Genomic DNA, 21,863 nt, shown 5'->3' on the forward strand with positions numbered 1-21,863 from the left:
GAATAAATATTTGTTGACTGATTGATAGTGTGGGGCTTAACACACACTAATTAGTTTCTAAATCATACCATACTTCTTTGCAAAGACATTTTAATATCTTCCAGTTCTGACGTCAAATGATCCTGCTTCTCATTTGATTCTTTTAAATTTTCATTCTGTAATTCTAAAAAAGAAAGTTGTAGATAGATAGTACTTAACAGAAAATATATACCAAGAAAACAAATTACTTGTAACAATTACTTTTTTTCCTCCCTTTGGTACTCCAAAATGAGGGAGAATTATGCAAGTATAGATGCACTGATACTGGTCATCGCCAACTTTTATTCGCTTTTCAAGATTATCCCCCAAGCACTCGAAGGTCAATATATAAGGATTTTTGGTGCTACCTTTTTTTTTTGTTTTGAGGAATATTAGCCCTGAGCTAACATCTGCCGCCAATCCTCCTCTTTTTTGCTGAGTAAGACAGCCCCTGAGCTAACATCCATGCCCACCTTCCTCTACGTTATGTGTGGGACACCTACCACAGCATGGCTTGACAAGCGGTGCATAGGTCTGCACCCAGAATCCGAACCAGCGAATCCCAGGCCGCCAAAGCAGAACATGTGAACTTAACCACTGCACCACCAGGCTGGTCTTGGTGCTAATTTTTAATAAAAGCTAAACATTGGAAACAACCTAAATATCCAATAGGAGATAGATTAAATTATAGTAGTACACATACAATGGTATACAACATAGCCCAATGCAAATGATAATATAGACTTTATTTATTGATTACTAATTTGGGTAGTCATAAAATATCATAGAATAAAAATAGCAGGGCCAGCCCCATGGCCGAGTGGTTAAGTTTGCACACTTAGCTTCAGAGGCCCAGGGTTTCACCGTTTCAGATGCGTGGACATGGCACTGCTCATCAGGCCATGCTGGGGCGGCATCCCACGTGCCACAACTAGAAGGACCCACAACTAAATAATATGCAACTATGTACTGGGAGGATTTGGGGAGAAAAAGCAGAAAAAAAAAAAAAGAAGATTGGCAATAGTTGTCACCTCAGGTACCAATCTTTAAAAAAAAAAAGGCAAGTTAAAAGACAGTATTTATATAAATAGTGCATGTGAAAGGAAAGAATACACACAAAAATATTAAATGTCATTATCTCTAATGGTGAAATTATTCATGATTTTATTTGCATATTGTCTACCTTGATTTTCAACTTTTTCTAAAATATCACATTTATTTATTTAAATATTATGGAAAAAAGCCTTTGACTCCACTTAATTGCTAATATTTAACTAAATATTTAGTGCCAGGTACTAGTTTATGTGTTTTATATGTGTGCATTCACTTTTACACCTCAAAAAAACACTAGCGGAAAAAAGAAGTTCATGTTCTTCCCTGGGTTCAAATTATACTATTTCCTCTCACTAGCTACCTAGCCTTGGGCACAATACTTAACCAGTCTGTCTCTACTTTTCCCACCTGGAAAATAAGAACAATGATAGTTATTCATATCTTGAAGCGTTGCTGTTAGGATTAAACAAGATAATGCAACTTAAAATGTTTAACCACAGTGTCTAGCATATACTCAATAAATATTAAATACTATTATGATAATGATAATGATGGTGTATGCTAGAAAGTAGACCTTAAAATTTGGTATTTATAATATAATTAGGAGGGAGACATATAATCAATGATAAGTGCTGATGAGTACTCACTAGAAGCTCTGGGAATATATAGAGGGGGGCACCTAAGCAAATAGGATCAGTAAGGGTTAGAGGTGAGGGGAGACATACATAGAGAGGGAAAGTTCAAGGAAGGCTTCCAGAAAGTGACAGCTGAATTGAAACATGTGAAAGCCAGTAAGAATTAACAAAAGTAATGACAGTTGAGGGAGAAAAGAAGATCACAGATATGTGAAAGAACATGTACAAAGGCAAAAATGGAAGAGATAGGATGACACATTCTGCAGTCTAAAGAAAATATATTTCAATGTCATGAAACAAAGTATGAAGGAGAAATCATAGCAGATATGATAGGAAAGATAACAAAGATAAGATCATAACAGGATTTATATGACTTGCTCAGAAGTGTACACTTCATAAATCATGAAGACCATTTAAAACAATGAAGGAGCCAGCACTGATGGTCTAGTGGTTAAAGGTCCATGGTCTCTGCCTCAGAAGCCCGGGTTCAGTTCCCGGTTGCAAAACCACACCATTCTGTCACTTGCCACACTGTGGGTGCTGGCTTACATAGAAGACCTAGAAGGACTTACAACTACAATACACAACCATGTACTGGGGCTTTGGGGAGGGGACAAAAAAATAAGTAAAACAAAGAAGGATGTTAAGCAAGAGAATGATGTTTCAGATTTATATATTTTTTAAAATTCCATTCTGAAAATCTGTATAAAAATAAAAGGCTTAGTGGTCCAACTCCGAGAAAAAAATAGGAAAAGTAGATCTGGAGAAAGGGAAATGATAACTAAAGACTGTTGTGTCCACTACGATACTATTTATTATAGTCTACTATGTCTCCTCTGAGAAATTAAAATCATAAAGAAGTCCTTAGGCATGTGTGGGAACTGAATGTATGCTGCCTGAATACTCTAAAAAGATTCGAGTCAAAACTTGATTTGAAGTGTCCCTAAGTTCCCCCAGGATCCCAGAATCTGCAAATGCAAATCTTCTCTTTAAAAATATACTTTCAATCCAGGCCTTAAAGAATTTCCAAAGATGAAGTTACATGACCTCAAAATCAAAAATCACAAGAGGAAACAAAGCACCATGAGCAGAGTCAGCAGAATGAACAAAAGGCAGACTTTGATCTGCAAGGATTTCAGACGTTAGAATTACCAGCTACGGATTAAAAAATAAGTATTATAACATTTTTTAAAACCTAAAAGGAGTAAGGAAGATACCCATAAACTAAGCAAAACTCCTAGAAATGACATATATAAAATTGAAGCTGAAACTTCATGGGGATACTGGGTGAGGTATATCATTCAAAGAAGGACTCCACTAAAAAGGAATAAAAATTCAGGATCAAATATTAAGAATATAAAAATCATTAAACTTCTGACAAAATAATTAGAAATTACCAGGGAAAAAGTGAAGGGAAAATAGAAATCTGAAGAAGCAAGATGAGTCCAGAACCCACTTTTGCCATTTGCAGATCCTGGCAAAGTTGGACTTTTGATTTGAAATTATGATGGGGTAAGGAAAACAAATATGAAAACTTAAAGGCTCTCTAAGGTAGAGAATCCAGGAATTAAACATTTGCACAATAGGCTGGAATACTTTTCATGTAAGGAGGAAGTAAAAGTAAACCAAGCCTCAAGCAGATTTGCAACCCAGGTTCACATTGCACCAGAAGGGTAGAGCCATCATCCACATGGCAAAAGTAAATGAAAATCCTCCCACAAAGAAGTTACCTACATACTAAGCAGACCTTAAATTATTCCTACAAATAATTTTTTCAAGAAAAACACTGAGCATGTAGTCGCAGACAACAAGGTACACCAGAAACCAAGGCACTTTGACCAAAAACTATCAGAAACAAAAGACAGTATGAGGCTCATAAACATTTAAGATTAAGAATTGTCACAAAGGAACTATAAAACAGCTATTCTTAGTATATTTTTTAAAAAATAAGAAGCAGAAAAATGACATAAAGTAGAATAGCAGATTCAAAGAATAAGACCTTAAACATTTTAACAACTGAAAATAACATGGAAGGGTTCATTGTGAGTAGGAAACAAATGAAGAGAGAATTAGTGAACAAGACAAGTGAAAAGAAATCCAGAATAAGGCATCGAAAGGCAAAACTGTGAAAATATGGAAAAGAGATTAAGAGTCACAGAAGACAGAGTTAGAAAACTAACATATATTTTACTCAAAGTCCCAGAAAAAGAGGAAACAGAAAATAGAGCAAATACAACATTTGAAGAAAGCAATAAAAAGGATGCTAATTTACAGATTCAAAAAGCTGTAAAATAAATTACACTCATATCTTAACACATCATACTGAAAATGCTAAGAATCAAAAGCAAAGAAAATCTGAAAAGCTACAAGAGAGCTTATCTTATCTTCAAAGTTTCAACAGTTAGATTGACAACTGATTTCTTATAATCAACAAAGGAAGCCAAAAAAGAAGCAGGATGATATGTTCAGTGTATTAAAAGAAACTTCATAGTGTGCCCAACCAGAAATAAATATGCAAAAATCTCCTTTCTTTTTTGAGGGAATGAATAAACAAATGAGAATGAATAAATAAATTTTCAGACAAATAAAATGGAAGAGAGATCACAAGCATATCCTCACTAAAGAATATTCTAAATATTCCTCTTTAAGGCAGAAAGAATACGATTGAAATGAAAGGTCTGAGATGCAAAAAAAGAATTAAGAGCAAAGACAGAGGAAAATATATAGGTAAAACCAAATAAACATTTTCTATATAAAACACTAATAATAATATCTTGTTTATAAAATTACAATACACAACAGAAATAGAAGGGAATGGAACTAAATGGAATTAATGTTCTAAAGTCCTTGAACAACGCAGGAAGAAGCTAAATGTATTCACTTTATACTTTGAAATGAAGTCAATTTATGTTGCAATCTCTCTAGGAACTACTAAAAAAATAGAAACAGATTATATAACTTTCAAAGCAGTCAAGGGAAAAAATTGGAATAATAAAAAGTAACGAAATCAGGACCTCCACTTCTGGAAAGATGGAGTAGAAATACTTTTCCCTATTCTTCCCAAGTCCAACCCCAAACCCTTGACATCATATATAAAATATAAGAAGACTTTGACAGGTGAAGAGAATGAGGCCAGCCAGAGACCTCTGGACCTGAGAAACAACATAGTGGTAAGACCACTGAGGGGGAGTGGGGGGCGGGGTTTGTTTGCTTGAGGTTTGGTTTTGGTTTGTTTTGTGTTTGCCTTACATGCTCCAGACTTAGAGCTAAAGAAGCTGGTAACCTGGAAACATCAATGGACATAGACCAAAAAAGCTCCAAAAAATATCTGCTCTCTCTAGCAAAAGGACAAGGAAAGGGGCAGCCTAACAAGAGTCTACACCAGCCAAACACTGCAGAAAAAACTGTGGCCTCTACCCTACCCATGCCACAAATGCCAAGTGGTGAGTCTAGGCTTGACAAGGCAATGATGAAGGACTATAACACTCCCACAGAAGTGGTATCAGAAAAGGTCAAATAGGGAGCTGTGTCTTTCATCCCCACCAACCAGTAGTGAGTCCCTGACCCCAGCAGTGGCAGTAGAGATTACATAGGGAGCCTGGACGTCCACCTCCATCCATCAATAATAAGGCACTCCTCCCGCTCCCCACTGGGGTGGTGTCAGAGAAGGCCTAGTAGAGAGCAACAACTTTCACCAAACTCACAGTAACGAGGCCATTCCCACCATAGTGTCACTGGAGACTATACAGGAAGCCAGAACTCCCAACCCAACCAGCTATGATAAGAAACTCCCTACCATTCAGGTGTCAACCAAGGCCAAGTAGAAAACCTGGACTTCTACCTCCACCGCCCCTGCCAGAGCAGTGTAAAAGGAAGCCAGCTAACACAAAAGAAACAAGATCCAGAGTCTCATTACATAATATGAAAACATCCATGTTTCAATAATAATATCTTGTCATAACAAGAACCAGAACAATCTCAAACTGAATAAAAAAGACAATCAATAGATGCCAACACAAAGAGAAATATTAGAATTATCTGACAAAGATTTTAAAGCAGCCATGAGAGAAATGCTTCAATGAGCAATTACAAACACACTTGAAACAAATGAAAAATTAGAAAGCCTCAGTAAAGAAATAGGAAGTCTCATCAAAGAAACAGAAGATGTAAAAAAGAACCAAATGGAAATTTTAGAACTGAGAAAAACAATAATCAAAGTAAAAACCTCAGTGCATGAGCTCAATGGCAAATGGAAGGGCCAGAGGAAGGAATCAGTGAACTGGAAGATATGACAACAAAAATTAGCCAATCTGAACAAAAGAGAGAAAACAGACTGAAAAAAAATTAACAGATGTCCAGTTTCTAGTTCCACATTTAAGGAGCCTGGAAGTTGTCACTTACCCTAACAACAAGGAAAAAGCTGAACAAACTGAAAAATCAACAACTCTTTTTAGATCCATATGAGAAGTAAGGGCACAGGGCAAACCACTGCCTTCAAAATTGGAGAGACTGACAGAAGAGTACAGAGAATCACGCTTACCTGAGCAGAAACTCACCAGCTGACAATTCCACAGGAACCAGTACTGTGGTAGGAAAACCAGAACTGTAATGGATAAATTGCTAGAGGCTCAAGAGTGGACAGGTCTGAGAGTTAAAAACTCCAGGGAGACCCAGTTTGGGGGCATTTTTGTGAGTTGTACACCAGGGGTTCAACCAGGTTCTCACAATATTCAAGAAAAATTCCCTCGTGCTTTCAAGCAGAGGTAGGAGAAGGAATAATTTTTAAATACAGCAGAGCACTCTGATCTTCTTAAGATCTACCCTCAGGAGAAACTATTTACCAGAGTCTAATTGGCTGGGGTTTTATCACAGCCTAATTGACCTGGGGGAAAGGGAAATACCCAACTCCAGCAACCTCTAGCCTTCCACCTGGGAGAAGGAAAATACTGAACTCCAGGCCATTCTAGCAATCCTGTTAGACCAAAGCAGCAGAGGTGAGAGGAGAGAACTGAGAAACATTTGTGAACTTCACAGTCCAGAGGCACAGACTCACTAAAAGATTGAGACCTAATCATAGGACTATAGAACACCTCCCCTCCCCAACACCTTACCACCACATTATCAGGAAAACATTACAACACATACTAAAAGGCAAAAACACAGAGCAAGAATCAGAACCACACATGGCAGAGATATTGGAATTATCAGGTGGGAAATTTAAAACAAGTATAATTAATATGCTAAGAGCTCTAATGGATAAAGAGGAGAGCATGCAAGAAAAGATGGGCAATATAAGCAGAGAGATGGAAATCCTAAGGAAAAAAACAAAAAGAAATGCTAGGGATCAAAAACACTAACAGAAATGAAGAGTGACTTTGATAGGCTTATTAGTAGACTGGACATGACTGAGGAAAAAAATCTCTGAGCTTGATAATATATCAATAGAAACCTCCAAAACTGAAAAGTAAAAATAACAAAGGATAAAAAAAACAGAAGAGAACATCCAAGGACTTTAGGACAACTACAAAAGGTGTAACATACTCATAATGGAAACACCAAAAGGAAAAAAAAGAAAGGAACAGATGAAATATTTGAAAGAATATTGACTGAGAATTTCCTCAAATCAATGTCAGACGACAAACCACAGATCCAGGAAGCTCAGAAAACACCAAGAAGGATAAATGGCAAGAAAAATTGCAACTAGGCAATCATAGCCAACCCTGGTGGTCTAATGGTTAAGATTCAGTGCTCTCACAACCACGGCCCAGATTCATTTCCTAGTCAAGGAACCATACCACTTATCTGTTGGTTGTCATACTGTAGCAACTGCATGTTGCCACGATGTTGAAAGCCATGTCGCTAGTATTTCAAATATCAGCAGAGTCACCCATGGTGGAGAGGTTTCAGTGGAGCTTCCAGACTAGACAGACTAGAAGGACCTGGCCACTCAGTTCCAAAAAAATTGGCCATGAAAACCCTGTGAACAGCAGTGGAGCACTGTCTGATATAGCGCTGGAAGGTGAGAGGATGGCACAAAAAGACAAGGCAGGGTTCCACTCTGCTGTACACAGACAGGGTTGTTAGGAGTCAGAATTGACCCAACAGCACTAACAACAAAAATGCAATCATATTCAAACTACAAAAAATCAAAGATAAAGAAAAAATCCTCAAAGAAGCTACAGGTAAAAAACACTTTACCTATAGAGAAACAAAGATAAGAATTACATCCAACTTTGCCTCAGAAACCATGCAAGCAAGAAGAGAGTGAAGTGAAATATTTAGTGTTAAGAGAAAAAACCCACCAACCTATAATGCTGTACCCTGCAAAATTATCCTTCAAAAGTGAAGGAGAAATATAGACTTTCTCAAAGCAACAAAAATTGAGGGAATGTATTGCCATGGACCTGTCTTGCAAGAAATTTTAAAAGAAGTTCTTAGAAGGAAAATAATATAGGTTAGAAACTTAGATCTACATAAAAAAAGGAAGAACATTGAAGAAGGAATAAGTGAAGGTAAAATAAAAACTTATTTTTCTTATTATTAATTGATTTAACAAATAAGTTTGAAGTAAAAATAGCAACAATGTATCCAATTACATATGCTTATGCATATATCTTCTGTGTGTGTGCTTATATATAAGAGAAATGAATGACAGAAATGATACAAGAACAGGAGGAAAGAATTAGGACTATTTTGGTATAGTGATAATTGAAAGTAAACTTGGATTAGTTGCAAATGTATACTGAAAAATCTAGGGCAATCACTAATTAAGTTTAAAAAAAAGTAAAACTGATACACTAAAAAAGGAGAAAAAATGGAATCATACAAAATGCTTAGTTAAAACTACAAAAGGCAGAAAAAGAGCAGAAGACAAAAAACGAATAACAAGGAATAAGAGAAACAAATAGAAAACAGTAATAAATATAGTAGATATTAATCCAACGGTATCAATAACCACGTTGAATGTCAATGGTCTAAACGTACCAATCAAAAGACAGAGATTGTCAGAGCAGATCAAAAAACAAGATCCAATCATATGTTATTTACAAGAAACCCATTTTAAATATAAAGACACATATATTAAAAGTAAATGGATGGAGAAAGATGTACCATGCTAACACTAACCAAAAGAAAGCAAGGCTAGCTATGTTAGCAGACTTCAGAGAAAGCAAAGTTACCAGAGATAAAGAGGGACATTACTTGATGATAGAGGGATCAGTTCTCCAAGAAGACATAACAATTTTAGTGTATGTGCCTAGCAATATAGCATCAAAATAACTCAGGCAAAAACTGATAGAACTACAGAGATGAATAGTTGGATATACTATCATAGCTGGAAACTTCAACAACCTTCCTTATAAATGGACAGATGCAACAGGCAGAAGATTAGAAAGGACATAGTTGAACTCAACACCACCATGAATCAACTGGATATAATGGACATCTATAGACTACTTCATCAAACAACAGCAGAATACACATTCTTCCCAAGCTCATATGGAACATTCACCAAGATATACCACATTCTGGGCCATAAAATGCACCTTAACAAATTTAAAAAAATAGAAATCCCACAATGTCTGCTCTCAGATCACAATGAAATTATACTTGAAATCAATAACAAAGATAACTGGAAAAATCCCAAAACATGTGGAGATTAAACAACCCACTTCTAAATAACAAATGGGTCAAAAAATAAATCTCAAGAGACATTGAGAAATATTTTGAACTAAATGAAAATGAAAACACAACTTACGAAAATTTGTGAGATGCAATCAGAGTAGTGCTTAGAGAGAAATTTATAGAATTAAATGCATATATTAGAAAAAAAGATCTAAAATCAATTATTGAAGCTTACACCTTGGGAAACTAGAAAAAAGAAGAGCAAATTAAATACAAAGTAAGCAGAAGAAAATAAAAATTAGGGCAGAAATCAATGAAACTGAAACAAGGAAATCAATAGAGAAAATCGAAGAAACCAAAAGCTGTTTTTTTAAAAGATCAATAAAATTGATAAGCTTCTAGCCAGGCTGACTAAGGAAAAAAGCAAGAGGACACAAATAACATCAGAAATGAAAGAGGGACTACAGATTCCATAGACGTTAATAAGCTAATAAAGGAATACTATGATATTGGTACATTGGCAATATATTACAATATATAAATGTATCAAAGTAACACACTGTACACCTCAAACTTATATGATGTTATCTGTCAAGTTTATTCAATAAAAAAGGAATACTATAAACAACTCTATGCCTACAAATGTGAAAACCTAGATGAAATGGACAAGTTCCTTCAAAGACACAATCTGCCACTCACACAAGAAGAAACACGCAATCTTAACAGGCCTATATCTATTAGGGAAATTGAATCAGTAATTAATAACCTTTCAAAACAGAAAGCACGAGCCCCAGATGGGTTCACTGGTGAATTCTATCAAACAATTAAGGAAGAAATTATACCAAATCTCTACTATCTCTTTCAGAAGATAGAAAGAGAAAGAATACTTTCTAATTCATGAGGGCAGCACTACTCTAATACCGAAACCAGATAAGGACATTACAAGAAAAGAAAATTATAGACCAACATCTATCATGAACATAGACACAAAAATCCTCAATAAAATATTAGCAAATTGAATCTCAAAATATATAAAAAGAATTATATACCACAATCAATAGGTATTTATTCCAGGTATGAAAGACTAATTCAACACTTGAAAATCAATTGATGTAATCCATCACATCAACAGGATAAAGAAAAATCACGGTTGTATCAAAAGACGCAGGAAAAGCATGTGACAAAATCCAACACCCATTCATGATAAAAACTCTCAGTAAACTAGGAATAGAGGAAACTTCCTAAACTTGATAAAGAAAATATCTAAGAAAAACCTAAAGCTAACATCATACCAGAAGCTTTCTCACTAAGATCAGGAACGAGGCAAGGATGTCCCCTCTCAGCATTTCTTTTCAACATGATACTGGAAGTCCTAGCTAATGTGACAAAATAAGAAAAAGAAACATAAGGTATACAGATTTGGAAAGAAGAAGTAAAACTATCTTCGTTAACAGATGACAATCGTCTGTGTAGAAAATCCAAAAGAATCACCAAAAAAAACCTCATGGAACTAATAAGTTGATTTCCTGTATACCAGCAATGAACAAGTAGAAATTAAAAATACAGTACCACTTATATTAGCACCCCCAAAAAATGAAATACTTAGGTATAAATCTAAAAAAATACTTACAAGATCTATATGAGGAAATCTACAAAACTCTGATGACAGAGTAATGAATAGGAAGACTCAATACTTTCAAGATGTCAGTTTTCCCAACTTGATCTACAGATTAATACAATCCAAATCAAAATCCCAGCAAGTTATTTTGTAGACATCAAAAAACTAATTTTAAATTTTATAGAGAGACGCAAAAATCCAGAACAGCTTATACAATATTGAAGGAGAAAAACTAAGTTAGAAGACTGACACAATCTGACCTCAAGACTTACTATAAAACTACAGTAATCAAGACTGGTGAAAGAAGAGACAAACAGATTGATGGAACAGAATAGAGAGCCCAGAAATAGACCCATGTAAATATAATCAACTGATCTTTGACAAAGGAGCAAAGGCAATACAATGGAGCAAAACTAGTCTTTTCAACAATTGATGCTGGAACAAATTGGACACCCATGTGCAAAAAGATTAATCTAGACACAGACTTTACTCTCTTCATAAAAATTAACTCAAAATGGATCACAGACCTAAATGTAAAATGCAAAACTATAAAACTCCTGGAATTTAACACAGCCAAAAATCTAGATGACCTTGGGTTTGGCAATGACTTTGATATATACCACCAAAGGCACAATCCATGAAAGAAAGAATTGATAGGCTGGACTTCATTAAAATTAAAAATTTCTGCTCTCCAAAAGACACTATCAAGAGAATAAAAAGAAAAGCCACAGACTAGGAGAAAATATTTGTAAAAGACATATCTGATAAAGGACTATTATCAAAAATACACAAAGAACTCTTAAAACTCAAAAATAAGAAAACAAACGACCCAATGTAAAAATGGGCCAAAGACCTTAAGGGATATCTCACCAAAGAAGATACAAAGAAGACAATTAAGCATATGAAAAGATGTTCCACATCATATGTCATCAGGGAAATATAAATTAAAACAACAATGAGATACCATGACACACTATTAGAATGGCCAAAACCCAGAACACTGACAACATCAAATGCTGATGAAGATGTGGAGCACAGGAGCTCTTACTCATTGATGGTGGTAATACAAAATGATACAGCCACTTTGGAAGACAGTATGGCAGTTTTTCACAAAATTATACATACTCTTACCATATAATCCAGCAATTGTGCTCTTTGGTATTTACCTAAAGGAGTTGAAAACTATGTCCACACAAAACCTATACATAGATGTTTATAGTATCTTTATTCATAATTGCAAAAACTTGGAAGCAACCAAGCTATACTTCACTAGGTGAATGGATAAATAAACTGTGGTACATCCAGACAATTGAATATTATTCAGCACTAAAAGGAAATGAGCCAGAAAGCTGTGAAAAGAGACAGTAATATGCATTCAAGCTTCCTCTAAGTGAAAGAAGCCAATCTGAAAAAGCTACTACTGTATGATTCCAATTATATGACATCCTGGAAAAGGCAAAACTATGGAGACAATAAAAAGACAGTACTTGCCAAGGGTTAGTGGAAAGGGAGGGATGAATAGACCAAGCACAGAGGACTTTTAGGGCAATGAAAATACTCTGCATGCCATTACATGTCATTATACATTTGTCCAAACCTATAAAAGTATACATCAATAGTGAATCCTAATCTAAAGTATGGACTTTGGGTGATAATGATGTCTCAGTGTAGGTTCATTAATTATAACAAATGTACCACTCTGGTGGGAATGTTGATAATAGGGCAGGCTATGCATATGTGGGAGCAGGAAGATATATGGGAAATCTCCACCTTCCTCTCAATTTTGCTGTAAACCTAAAACTGCTCTAAAAAAGTAAAGTTTTAGGAGCCAGCTTGGTGGCACAGTGGTTAAGTTTGCACATTCCACTTTGACGGTCCAGGGGTCACTGGTTCGGATTCTGGGTACGGACCTACACACTGCTTGTCAAGCCATGCTATGGCAGGCATCTCACATATAAAGTAAAGGAAGATGGGTACAGATGTTAGCTCAGGACCAGTCTTCCTCAGGAAAAAAGAGGAGGATTAGTGGCAGAAGTTAGCTCAGGGCTAATCTCCCTCAGGAGAAAAAAAAAGTAATGTTTTAAAACAAATTAACAGAGCCTCAGGGACTTGTGGGAGTATAGCAAAAGACCTAAGATTCATGTCATCGGAGTCCTTGAAGAAGAAGAGAAAGAGAGTGGGGCTAAAAAAGTACTCAAAGAAATAATGGCTGAAAATTTCCCAAATTTGGCAAAATATATTAACCTACAGATGCAAGAAGCTTAGCAAACCTCAAAGAGAATAAACTGAAAGAAACACATTCCAGAACACATTATATTTACACTTCTGAAAGCTAAAGACAAAGAAAAAATCTTGAAAGCAGTCGGAGAAAAAGGGTATCTTAAGAATATCTTACATACAGGGAAAAATAATTAGAATAACAACAGATTTCTCATCAGAAATCATGGAAGCCAGAAGGATGTAGCACAGTACTTTTCAAGTGATGAAAGAAAATAACTGTCAACCAGAATCCTAAGCAGCAAAAATATCTTTCAGGAAAGAAGGAGAAATCAAGACCTTCTCAGATGAATGAAACTAAGAAAATCTGTTCCAAGCAGACTTAACCTAAAAGAATGGCTAAAGAAAGTCCTCTAATCAGAAAGAAAACAACGAAAGGAGGAGGCTTGGAACATTAGAAAGGAAAGAAGAACATGATAAGCAAAAATATGGGTAAATACAATGGGCTTTCCTTCTTTTGAGTTTTCTAAATTATGTCAGATGGTTGAAGTAAAAATTAAAACACTGTCTGATGTAGTTTTAAACATATGTAAAGGAAATATTTAAGACAATTATATTACAAATACAACAACCAAAGAACATCACTTAGCAATGTGTAAATCAAATAAGAAATTATCACATAAGATGTAGTACTTATCAAATGATATAGACTTTGATCTTATAATGGAAAGATACTAAAAATATGCTTATTTTTTAAAAGATGATGAAAAGACAAGCTACAGCCTGGAAGACAAAATATGCAAACCACATATCTGACAAAGGAACAGTATCTCAAACATATTAAAAAAATTCAATCAGAAAAAAGCAAACAATCCAATTAGAATCTGGGCAACAGATATGAAAAGATATTTCACTGAAGAAAATATACAGATGGCAAATAAGTACTGAAAAGATGTTCAAGATGATCAGCCATCAGAGAAATGCAAATTAAAACCACAACATACCTCTACACACCTATCAGAATAGCTAAAATAAAAGTGACAATATCAAATTCTCACAAGGATGCAGAGAAAACGGAATGGCTCACATACAGGTAGTCAGAACATAAAATGATACAGCCACTCTGGAAAATAGTTTGACAGTATCTTTTGAAACTAAACAGGCAATTACCCTACAACCAAGCAGTTTCATTCCTGGGTATTTATCCCTGAGGTACGAAGTAAGAAATAAAACTTGTACAGTTATATAAATATCAGAAAAAAAATACTTCATTACAAATAGAATTACTAAGATAAGTAGAATCACTTCATAATGATAAAAGATTCAATTCACCAAGGACATATAACATTTTAAAATTTGTATACACCTAATAACACAGTCTCTAAATAGAGAAAACACTAACCAACAGAAATACAAAAATAAATTTAAAAATCAGCAAACAATAAAAGATTTTATGATGTTTCTTTCTATAATTCAGATTCAGACAAAACAATCAACGAAAGTTCAAAGACTATGAACAACATGAAAAGGACCCATGCACAAATTCACCTGTTTCAGAAGGCAAATAAAATCACGAGAAAGAAAGGTACACACTCCTTTGGTGAAAAGAGACACATTTGATAGGCTCTGGGCACATCCAGGCAAGAGGCAAGACCTCCCCAGGCTGGGACCACCTCCCCAGGGACTGAGACATTGACAGCAGCCATTATCGTGAGCTAGTACAGGCTTGCTGACACAGACAATAGCAGATGCCAGTGGAGTTCTTCCCATGGCCTGTTAGCACAGGGTCCTGCCCCACCCCCTAGAGCACCGATTTAATCCAGCTAACCCAGGGCAGGCAGCCCACCCTAGGACTGGCCCCACCCAACAGCAAGCATAGGCAGGGTGTGTGGGACCTCTGCAGTGAGGCAAGTGGGTCTGCCTCTGCAGGGCGGAGCATGCACGAGGGGAAGGGAGTACACAAGGGGCAGGCCTGCATTGGCAGAGCGTGTGGGGCCTCCATAGCAGGGCAAGTGGGTTCACTTCAGTGGGTCAGGGTGGGCACACAGGGCAGGACTGCACTGAAGGAGTGTGTGGACCTGCACACAGTGGGGCTTGTCAGCTGCAGCAGATTTGTGCTTCTCAAAACAGCCACATAGGGGATTGGGTCCACCTTCCAACACTTGAAACAATTGTGTGTTGCCATGCCTGGGGCCCGCTCCACTCAGCTGTGCTCCTAAGAGAGTGGACAACAGCACTGCCTGCCAGAGGCCTACAGCAAGTGTAAGCCCCAGAGCCTAGCAACCAGCCATGCTAGGAGCCTACTCACTTAACAGAAAAACTCCAACAGGAATGTGCTATTAGACTTTACAGCCAACTGCACTGGGGCTCCCCAGGCCCAATAAAGTGAAAGAAGAGACCACAGCAGCTGCACAAAGCTGAGCTTTACAACCAACCAGCCAGGGGAAGAGCCTAGCCTCCACATGAACCTGCAGCAAGAGCAACCTGCCACAACGGCACACACATAGCACACACAGGGGACACTCCTGGAATATTGGGAACTGGTGACGAGAGGGAAGCACACTGCTGGGCCTCATAAGGCATCTCTTACATAAGTCTATCCCTCCAAGACTGGGATATGTAGCTGACCTACCTAACATATAGATAAAAGCACAGAAAAAGAGGCAAAATGAGGAGAAAAGGGAATATATTCCAAGTAAGGGAACAGGGAAAAAAAAAAAACAGAAAAAGAACTAAACAAAACAGAGATAAACAATCCACCTGACAAAGAGTACAAACTAAGAGTCATAAGGATGCTCACTCATCTTGAGAGAAGAATGGATGAATTCAACAAAGAATTGCAAAATATAAAAAAAAAAATCAGAAATGAAGAATACAATAATGGAAATGAAAAATTCACTAGAGGGAATCAAGAGCAGAGTACATGATACAGAAGAACAGATCAGTGAGCTGGATGAAAGACCAGAGGAAATCACCCAAGCTGAACAGATAAAAGAAAAAAAATTGAAAAGAAGAAGAACAGTCTAAAGGACTTCTGGGACAACATCAAGCACACTAACATCCATATTATAGGTGTTCCAGAAGGAGAAGAGAGGGGCAAAGGGGCAGAGAATCTATTTGAAGAAATAATAGCTAAAAACTTTCCTAACCTAAGGAAGGAAACAGACATCCAGGTACAGGAAGAACAAAGAGCACCAAACAAGATAAACCAAAAGAGGCTCATGCCAAGACACATTATGTCAAGAAAGAGAGGGGTCTAGCCCCATGGCCTAGTGGCTGAGGTCAGCACACTCTGCTTCATGGTCTGGGTTCAGTTCCCAGGTGCAGACCTACACCACTTGTCGGCTGCCACGCTGTGGTGGCGACCCACACACAAAATAGAGGAAAATTGGCACAGATGTTAGCTCAAGGTGAATATTCCTCAAGCAAAAAGAGGAAGATTGGCAACAGATGTTAGCTCAGGGTAAATCTTCCTCAGGGAAAAAAAAAGATAAAGAGAAAATCCTAAAAGCTGCAAGAGAAAGGCAACAAGTTACATACAAAGATAAGGCTATCAGCTGACTTCTCAGCAGAAACTTTACAGCTTAAAAGGGAGTGGCACAATATACTTAAAGTGCTAAAGGAAAAAATCTACAGCCAAGAATACTCCACCTAGCAAGGATATCATTCAGAATGGAAGGAGAGAGAAAGAGTTTTCCAGATAAGCAAAAACCGAAGGAGTTTATCACCAATAAACCAGCTTTACAAGAAATGCTAAAGGGACTTATTTAAGTGGAAAAGATAAGTTCACAAACAGGAATAAGAAAATTACCAAATAAAATAAAATAAAATCACTGGTAAAGGCAAATATACAGTAAAAGTAGCAGATCAACCAACCATGAAGCTAACGTGAAGGTCAAAATAGAAAAGTAATAAAATTAGCCATCTCCATGATAAAAGAGTAATGGATACACATGCACAAAAAAGAAGTTAAATATGCTATCAAGACTATAAAATGTGGGAGGAGGGAGAAAAAGAGAAGAACTTTTAACAAGAGGTTAAACTTAAGAGACTATCAACTTAATACAGATGACTGCATAAGTAGGTTATTATATATGAATCTCATGGTAATCACAAATCAGAAATCTATTATACACAAAAAAAATTAATAAAAAGCAACTCACACATAATACTAGAGAAAGCCATCAAACTACAAGGGAAGAGAGTAAGAGAAGAAGAAAGGAACAGAGAAAAACTACTAAAACACTCATTAAAAAAGTAACAAAATGGAAATAAGTACATACTTATCAATAGCTACTTTAAATGTCAATGAACTAAATGCTCCAATCAAAAGACACAGGGTTGCTGACTGGATAGAAAAACAAGACCCACATATGCTGCATCCAAGAGACATACTTCAGACCTAAGGACACTCACAAACAGAAAGTGAAGGGATGGAAAACTATATGCCATGCAAATGTCAATGAAAAGAAAGCTGGGGTAGCAATACTTGTATTAGACAAAATAGACTTTAAAACAAAAACTGTAACAAGAGACAGAGAAGGGCACTACATAATGATAAAGGAAACAATCAACAAGAGGATATAACACTTGTAAATATCTATGCACCCAACATAGGAGTACCCAAATAGATAAAGCAATTATCAACAGACATAAAAGGAGAAATAGACAGTAACATAATAATAGTAGGGGACTTTAACACTCTACTTACACCAGTGGATAGATCATACAAACAGAAGATCAATAAGGAAACACTGGCCTTGAATGACACGTTAGACCAGATGGACTTAGTAGATATATACAGAACATTCCATCCAAAAACTACAGAATACACATTCTTTCCAAATGCACATGGAACATTCTCCAGGATAGATGACATATTAGGCCACAAAACAAGTCTCAATAAATTTAAGAGGACTGAAATTATACCAAGCATCTTTTCTGACCACAACAGTATGAAACAAGAAATCAACTACAAGAAGAAAATTGGAAAAGCCACAAAAATGTGGTGATTAAACAAAATGCTACTGAATAGCAATTGGGTCAATGAAGAAATCAAAAAATGCCTGGAGACAAATGAAAATGAAAATAAAACATGCCAAAATTTATTGGATACAGCAAAAGCAGTTCTAAGAGGGAAGTTTATAGCAATACAGGCCTACCTCAACAAACAATAAAAGTCTAAAATAAACAATTTAACAGTGCACCTAAAGGAACTTTGAAAAAGAAGAACAAACAAGCCCAAATCAGTAGGAGGAAGGAACTAATAAAAACCACAGTAGAAATAAATGAAATAGAGACTAAAAAAACTAGAAAAAATGATTGAAACTAAAGACTGGTTTTTGAAAAGATAAACAAAATTGGGAAACCTTTAGCTAGACTCACCAAGGAAAAAGAAAGGCTCAAATAAATAAAATCAGAAATCAAAGAGTAGAAATTACAACAGACACCTCAGAATACAAAAGATTATAAGAGGGGGCTGGCCCAGTGGCACAGTGGTTAAGTTCACACGTTCTGCTTCAGTGGCCCAGGGTTCATCGGTGCAGGTCCCAGGTGCGGGCCTACCCACCGCTTGCCAAGCCATGCTGGGGCAGGCATCCCAGATATAAGGTAGAGGAAGATGGGCATGGATGTTAGCTCAGGGCCAGTCTTCCTCAGGAGAAAAACAGGAAGATTGGCAGCAGATGTTAGCTCAAGGCTAATCTTCCTCAAGAAAACAAAAAATATTATAAAAGAACACTACAGAAAAGCAATATGCCAACAAATCAGATAATCTAGAAGAAATGAATAAATTCTTAGAATCATACAACTTGCCAAAACTGAATCAAGAAGAGATAGAGAATTTGAATAGACCAATCACCAGTAAGGAGATTGAAACAGTAATCGAAAACCTCCCAAAAAATAAAAGTCCAGGACCAGATGGCTTCTCTTGTGAATTCTACCAAACATTCAAAGAAGACTTAACACCTATCCTTCTCAAACTCTTTCAAAAAATTGAAGAAGAAGGGAAGCTTCCTAACTCATCCTATGAGGCCAACATTATTACCCTGATACCAAAACCAGACAAGGACAACACAAAAAAATAAAATTTAAGGCCAATATTACTGATGAACATTGATGCAAAAATCCTCAACAAAATACTAGCAAATTGAATACAACAATACATTAAAAAGATCATACCCCAATGATCAAGTGGGATTTATTCCAGGGATGCAGGACAGTTCAACATCTGCAAACCAATCAACCTGATACACCACATTAACAAAATGAAGAATAAAAATCACATGATCATCTCAATAGATGCAGAGAAAGCATTTGACAAGATCCAACATCCATTTATGCTAAAAACTCAATAAAATTCCTATAGAAGGCAAGTACCTCAACATAATAAAAACCATATATGACAAACCCACCGCTAATATCATACTCAAGGGAGAAAAACTGAAAACTATCCAACTAAGAACGTGAACCAGACAAGATGCCCACATTGGCCACTCTTATTTAACATAGTATTAGAGTCCTAACCAGACGAATCAGCCAAGAAAAAGAAATAAAAGGGATCTAAATTGGAAAGGAAGTGAAACTGTCACTATTTGCAGATGACATGATTTTATCTATAGAAAACCCTAAAGAATCCACTAAAAACTTTTAGAAATAATAAATGAATATGGTAAAGTTGCAAGATACAAAATCAATACATAAAAATCAGCTGCATTTCTACACCCTAATAACAAAGTAGTAGAAAGAGAAATTAAGAATACAATCCCATTTACAATTGCAACAAAAAGAATAAAATACCTAGAGATAAATTTAACCAAAGAAGTGAAAGGCCTGTACACTGAAAACTATAAGACATTATTGAAAGAAATTGAAGACTACATAAAGAAATGGAAAGATATTCCATGTTCATGGGTCGGAAGACTAAAAATAGTCAAAATATCCATACTATCTAAAGCAATCTACAGATTCAATGCACTCCCAATCAAAATCTCAATGACATTGTTCTCAGAAATAGAAAAAGAATCTTAAAATTTAAATGGGACAACAAAAGACCCTGAATAGCCAATGCAATCCTGAGAAAAAAGAACAAAGCTGGAGGTATCACAATCCCTGACTTCAAAACATACTACAAAGCTATAGTAATCAAAACAGCATGGTACTAGCACAAAAACAGACAAACAGATGATGGATCAGAATTGAAAGCCCAGAAATAAAACCATACAACTATGGACAGTTAATCTTTGACAAAGGAGCCAAGAACATACAAAGGCAAAAGGAAAGTCTCTTCAATAAATAGTGTTGGGAAAACTGGACAGCTACATGCAAAAGAATGAAAGTAGACCATTATCTTGCACCATACACAAAAATTAACTCTAAATGGATTAAAGAGTTGAATGTAAGAACTGAAACCATAAAAATCCTAGAAGAAAATATAGGCAGTACACTCTTGGACATTGGTCTTACCCACATCTTTTCGAATACCATGTCTACTCAGGTAAGGGAAACAAAAGAAAAAGTTAACAAATGGGACTACATCAGACAAAAGCTCCTGCAAAGCAAAGGAAAGCATCAAAAAAATGGAAAGACAACCCGCCAAATGGGAGAAAATATTTTCAAATCATTTATCAGACACAATGTTGATTTCCAAAGTATACAAAGAACTCACACAACTCAACAACAACCAACCAACCAATCAAAAAATGGGCAAAGGATATGAACAGACATTTTTCCAAGGAAGATATACAGATGGCCAACAGACTCATGAAAAATGGTCAACATGACTAATCATTAGGGGAATGCAAAACAAAACTACAATGACATATCACCTAACACCAGGCAAAATGGCTATAATTACCAAGACAAAAAACAACAAAGGTTGGAGAGGATGTGGAGAAAAGGGAACGCTCAGACACTGCTGGTGGGAATACAAACTGTTGCAGTCACTATGGAAAACAGTACGGAGATTCCTCAAAAAACTAAAAATAGAAATACCATAGGACCCAGCTATCCCACTACTGAGTATCTACCCACATAACTTGAAATCAACAATCCAAAGTAACATATGTACCCCTATATTCATTGCAATACTATTCACAATAGCCAAGACATGGAAACAATCTAAGTGCCCATGGACTGATGATTGGATAAAGAAGATGTGGTGTGTGTGTGTATATATATATATATATATATATACACACACACACACAATGGAATACTACTCACACATCTCAACAACAAAAAAACTAACAACCCAATTAAAAAATGGCCAAAAGATCTAAACAGACATTTTCCCAAAGAAGATATACAGATGGCTAACAGACACATGAAAAGATGCTCAACAACACTAATTATTAGGGAAATGCAAATCAAAACTACAATGAGATATCACCTCACACCCGTCAGAATGGCTATAATTAACAAGACAAGAAATAAGTGTTGGAGAGTATGTGGAGAAAAGGGAACTCTCATACACTGCTGGTGGGAGTGCAAACTGGTGCAGCCACTATGGAAAACAGTATGGAGATTCCTCAAAAAATTAAGAATAGAACTACCATACGATCCAGCCATCCCACTATTGGGTATTTATCCAAAAAGCATGAAAACACGAATGCATAAAGATATATGCACCCCTATGCTCATTACAGCCTTAATCACAATTACTTCACTAGTAAATTCTACCAAACATTGAGGGAAGAAAT

At 36.2% G+C, this 21,863-nt stretch overlaps 1 protein-coding gene across 7 annotated transcripts in view; it reads right to left on the reverse strand.

Moving 5' to 3' along the window:
- The window catches only part of SYCP1 (synaptonemal complex protein 1), a 129,725-nt gene that overhangs the window by 80,706 nt on the left and 27,156 nt on the right, over positions 1-21,863 (reverse strand). For all 7 annotated transcript variants that reach the window (XM_023641375.2, XM_070267185.1, XM_023641376.2 and 4 more), the window contains one exon: positions 69-163. In XM_023641375.2, coding sequence (XP_023497143.2) covers positions 69-163 — 95 coding nt within the window. The remainder of the gene's footprint in view (positions 1-68; positions 164-21,863) is intronic.

Source organism: Equus caballus, chromosome 5, assembly GCF_041296265.1.
Source record: "Equus caballus isolate H_3958 breed thoroughbred chromosome 5, TB-T2T, whole genome shotgun sequence".
In the NCBI taxonomy this organism is placed as follows: Eukaryota; Metazoa; Chordata; class Mammalia; order Perissodactyla; family Equidae; genus Equus; species Equus caballus.